Raw genomic sequence first — 5,144 nt, forward strand, 5'->3', positions numbered from 1 at the left:
GTTTGGCTGCCAAAGAACAGTAAAAACATATTTACCACTCCCGAGTCCCGACTAAACTTTAGTTTTCTGACACTGTATCTTCCCGAAGTGCAACACCTAGTGATTCTGCTGATTCACCGCACGCCTTAGCAATCAACCTGACAAGAAACCCTTGGAATGTTGCTCAGAAGGCAGAAGTAGAAGGTGATAACATATCTTTTCCAAGTTCCAACATCAGTGACGTACCGGATTCTAAGATAATAACTACACTACTCAGTTTATTAGATTTTTTTTTGAAAAAATACTGATCTCCAGGCTATTGAATTAAAAATTAATTACTGAAAATATCATTACACTGTTTAATCATAAACGATTTAACTATATTAATAATATTAAAAAAATCACAGATAAAGTTATAAATGGTATTTTTTTTATTAGTAATATATTATATTTACCTTGAGAAATACCAGCAGAATAAATTAACTGGGTAAACTTTTTTTGTGTTGCGTACTAATTTCATTTGAAATCCATCAGTAATTATTTTACTAATATAATTATAAATAAAATAAGAATCATCGAGGAAAGTTTTCCTGACCTATGAGCCTCTCAATAAAAATCATGCCGACAAAATAAATTCTTAAAAATGGAACATAATATTCCATCAATAAATTATAAAATTCTGTAGCGTAACAGATTGTCTGAGATAATAAACAGAAGACTTATTCTGTCTTGAGGTTTTCTATTTGAATTCCAAAACTACACACACACACAATTAGCTTCATTTTCTAAGATAATTAAATATCAAATTATGTTTAGTCAAGTTTAAAGTGTGTTTGTTAGTACAGTCGAAGGGTGTTTTTCAATTAATTGAATATGAAAAATACATGTTTTTTAAATATATATTTTTTTTTTTTTAATATTAAGATACATTAAAATTATTAAAAAATAGAAAATAATTTAGAAAAGATTTTGAAAAGCAAAATCTTGTGATATGTAAAGGTAAAACGATACTTCGTTATACAAATGTTTTGTGCTAGCAGTGCTATGTAAGCCTAGGAAATGAATAATGCTTTATTCGCCTTCTCTTTTTATCTTTTTGGTATTTCCAATATTGTAAGAAATATTTGCAAGATCAGAATCGGAAGAAGAAAAGAGTGGTCAATAAACAATTACTAAAAAGGGTATAATTGTGACAAGTTGCTCAAATTAACAAGCAAGGCAAGAAAATCCAACCACTAAAAAGGTGGGACAGAACATCTGGTTACTGCGTGTTCGATGGAGGTCTGTAGAAAAGGTGGAATGGAGGCTCATGTTGTAAGCGAATCTATATTATGTTAATGAGTAGACTCGAGATTGGGATCTAATCCCCACTCAGCTGGTAAAAATTCTCGACGAAATCCACTTGCTGATGATATTATAAAAGAGAAAGAAAAAGACTTGATAAACTTGACACTGATTCTCCTTTCATTTCTTCCTCTTCACCTTTTGCTTAAGTAGGAGAATCACATCTTGTTACGCCCCCGTGAGGGTGGGAAAATATATTCGCCAACTTGCACAACCCCACCATTTTCTCCTGCTTATAAGGAGCAAGCATGGAGATCTCTTGTCCATACCATCTCTTGACTTCAGTCTTCTCCTTTGACTGAGGCAGTGGTGATCTTCACTCTCTTTTTCTCTCAAAGTTTCTTTCCTTTTAGTGTCTTCTTTTTTTTACTTTTGGAGACTCTCAACTTAACACTCAACGCTCATTCCTTTCTAACCACCGTCCACCTTATCCCCCCCCCCTCCCCTCAGTTGATAAAGCCACCTCCTCCACTACTCGCTTACCATTACACCTTTCCGCACAGGGGAAATGTCTTATTTCACGTCTTCAAATGGCTCCGGCTCCTCCTGGACAGCCAAACAAAACAAGCTATTCGAGAAGGCCCTGGCTGTATACGACAAAGACACCCCAGACCGCTGGCAAAATGTGGCCAAGGCCGTGGGTGGCAAGTCTCCTGAAGAAGTTAAGAGGCACTATGATCGTCTCGTGGAAGATCTCGTGTACATAGAATCCGGCCGAGCCCCTCTGCCGAATTACAAGCCCTCTGGCAGCAATGGTAGAGGACTTGTTGAAGAGCAAAGGTAATGAACGTTTATGGTAACCATGATATATATACTCATTATTTACTGGATAAAAACTACATGAAAATCAATCTTCTCAATTTATCTTCAATATCCTTGCATGCAATACTCTTTTATTCTCGTCTAATTTCCATCTTAGTGAACACTTTTTGGCCACTACCACAATATCATGCATCTTACACATGTTCAAGAGATGAATATTCACATTGTCATTCACTATCCTTCGAAGTTGAAGGGCATATATATGAGCAGGCACAAACTAATTAAGCTCTAAATCCTAAAATCTCTCCAGGCATTACATCCCTGCCCTGCCCATTATTGCCATTAAATTTGCAATATTATTATTGTATGTATGCGTGCTATGGACTCTCCGCTAGCTCTCAAGATAAAAGAGTCTCTATTGTCCACCTTTTCTCTTTACCTTGCACGTATATGGCCAGCTGCCCACTGCATATAGAGAAAAGAAGTCATTCATTTTTTTCTGATTTCAAATCACCCCAGAAAAACTTCCTTGGATTGTGTAAAATGCAACAACAAACGTCACAGCTTTCATTAACTTGCTGATTTTGAGGGTACGTATGCTGGCCAAGCATCACGTATTATATTTTCATTATGTACTTGCCTTTCTCTTTTCCAGATGGCGTTAGGGTAAACACAACACCGACCCTTGTACCCCCGATATATATGTAGTCCTTTTATATTAATTTGTATGTATATAGGCTAGCTATGGTCTATCCATCATCTATTCAACTTCCTAAGGGGAAAAAAGGGCCGCTTGAAATCTAATCCTTCTTGTTTTAGATCACACGCACATGGTCCTATGATTTGGAACTGGGCATAAATTATTATAAAAAATTAGCCAGTGCTTCTGATTCTGATCATAAATTATTATTTTGTTACACAAGAAAAAACACAAGTTTTTTTAATCAAATCTCACTTTCCTCCGTGACCCAACTCGTTAATCCCCAGACCCTGCTCACGACACAGGTTCTTGTGTCTAGCTAGAACCAAAAATTTCTTGCAGTACCCAATGTGGCCAAAATCGGCTACCTGTTATAAAAAATAAATATAACAAGACCCCCGAGTACTGCAAAAATTCTAATTTCAAGGATAATGTGATTGTTGAGAACCTGCAGCGGTTGATTAATTAAAATTAAGCAGTCTAAATAGGGAATTAAATATAATTAGACATCACTAATGCTGTTTGTTTTATTTTTTTTGGACAGGCTTACGAGGAACTTAAAGCTGCAATGAAGCGAAGCACCGTAGAGTCCAGATCTGTAGAAACAACATGCATGCAAGACAAGTATTAAAAAAAAAAAAAAAGTGAATCTAGTTGCTGGCTTGGTTCTCTCTAGCGTTAATTACTGTAGTAATAATGAACGCAACATGAACAAGCCATGTGCGATTCACACTTTTTAAGCTGGTGTGTATGATGTATCTATTCTAATGGTGTTTTCCACTGTTAATTATATAAAAAAATCGTGTGTTCTATATATATATATGTGTTTGCCCCTTCCCAATCAACAGTAGAGTTACAAAGCACTAACGTCATGTTTGTTTTATTAAAAGATCAGTGCTGAAAATAACTTATTTTTTTTTTCTCGTAAATGCGTCAGCTGAACTAATCTATTATTTGATAGTGTGCTATGCATAAGCTTACAGCACAAATCAAATAATAAAAAGACTTATCATTTATAAACGAGATCGTTATCTATATTACTTTAATGTAGCAACAATGAAATTAGACATCCAGCTTTTCTGCAGACCATTTAATCCAACTCCAAAAAGTTTTGAATATGTTCGATCCCTGTTTGCCTAGTTGCCTGATCTGGAGGCACCCAAGTAATTAAAGCAACATCTGCCTTGTTTCAATCCAATTCACTGGCAGGACAGTTTTTGTTTTCGTTTTACGAAGGTCAAATTTAATCTCAACTTTTTATGAACTATAATTACAGGACAAATATTTTCTGATGGTAATGATTAAGGCCACGATATGTCCCCAGAACACTATAAATAACTAAACGAAACTACAATTGTTCCAAAAGTTTACATTTATCAGTTGTTAGAGAAGAAAAGAAAATGGCGAAGACAGCATTTGTTCCGGTACTTTCATTGGTGCTGCTTCTATCAGCATTAATTCCGCACTGTGTTGAGTACAGATCGAGGACCAGGGAGAAACCATCTCTGATCACATGAACCAGGCTGCCTCCTATGCGAAGGAGAGCTTGGAAAGCATGTCAAATTCCTTGGGAGATAAAATGGAGGATGCTAAGGAGACCTCATGTCATGGAGGGCTTGGTAATTCACACATATTTTGGAGTGAGTTGTTATATGTAAATGCATGAGCTATATGTGAAGATATCTCATAGCACACTAGCTAACTGCATACAGGTTTTCGATCTGGAAATTATATATATTCATGCACACAGGTGAAGAAAGTTTCTTGAACGAGTATTAATTGGCTTGTTAGTTTCAGGACACGGGTTTAGTTTCGGGAAATCATCAACTAAAAGGAGAAGCAGGACCGGCACCCGCGCCGGCACCCATATCATCAGCAGGCCCACGCGGCATCAGACTTGGATCGGATAAATCACAATTATAAAACCCGATCCAGAATTGATTAGGTCTAAAGTTTAGGTTCAGGTCGATTCGGGTCATCCCAAACTTTTATTTTTAAACTCTCAAAACTACATTGTTTTGAAGGGGCAAAAAAAACTTTGGATTTTTCCATGCAATCAGTACGGTCTAGGTTTTGGACCGGTGAATCACTTGAATCGACCATCGATACAGGTCTTATAAAACTATATATTACAATTTGGCAAGGGATGATCGAGTCAGCTCCCTTTAATTAGTAGGTTTTAGATTTAATTTAAGACGAAGATTCTTCCGGAAATCTCTGGATGTATGCAATGTCATCGAGATGCAAATTGCTTGTATGAATAAAAATTATATTTTTAAATTTTAAGAGGTGTACTAGACAGGTTATAAGTTTATTTTTTATAGATTACCAGTTCGAGTTTCATAAATCTCAGGGCTAC

At 36.0% G+C, this 5,144-nt stretch overlaps 1 protein-coding gene across 1 annotated transcript; it reads left to right on the forward strand.

Annotated features, from left to right (window-relative positions):
• Positions 1-1,579: 1,579 nt before the first annotated feature.
• Positions 1,580-3,605, forward strand: LOC118052813 (protein RADIALIS-like 3). The gene is made up of 2 exons (XM_035063886.2): positions 1,580-2,103; positions 3,330-3,605. The coding sequence occupies exons 1-2, from the start codon at positions 1,832-1,834 to the stop codon at positions 3,355-3,357; spliced, it is 300 nt and encodes a 99-aa protein (XP_034919777.1). The 5' UTR covers positions 1,580-1,831; the 3' UTR covers positions 3,358-3,605.
• The last annotated feature ends 1,539 nt before the right edge of the window (positions 3,606-5,144 follow it).

This window comes from Populus alba, chromosome 2 (assembly GCF_005239225.2).
Source record: "Populus alba chromosome 2, ASM523922v2, whole genome shotgun sequence".
Taxonomy (NCBI): Eukaryota; Viridiplantae; Streptophyta; class Magnoliopsida; order Malpighiales; family Salicaceae; genus Populus; species Populus alba.

Excerpts from the sequence above, each read along its gene's own strand:
- LOC118052813 (XM_035063886.2), top strand. The coding sequence starts at position 1,832 with ATGTCTTATTTCACGTCTTCAAATGGCTCCGGCTCCTCCTGGACAGCC. Across the intron at positions 2,104-3,329 it reads GGACTTGTTGAAGAGCAAAG|GCTTACGAGGAACTTAAAGC; the intron begins GTAATGAACGTT and ends TTTTTTGGACAG.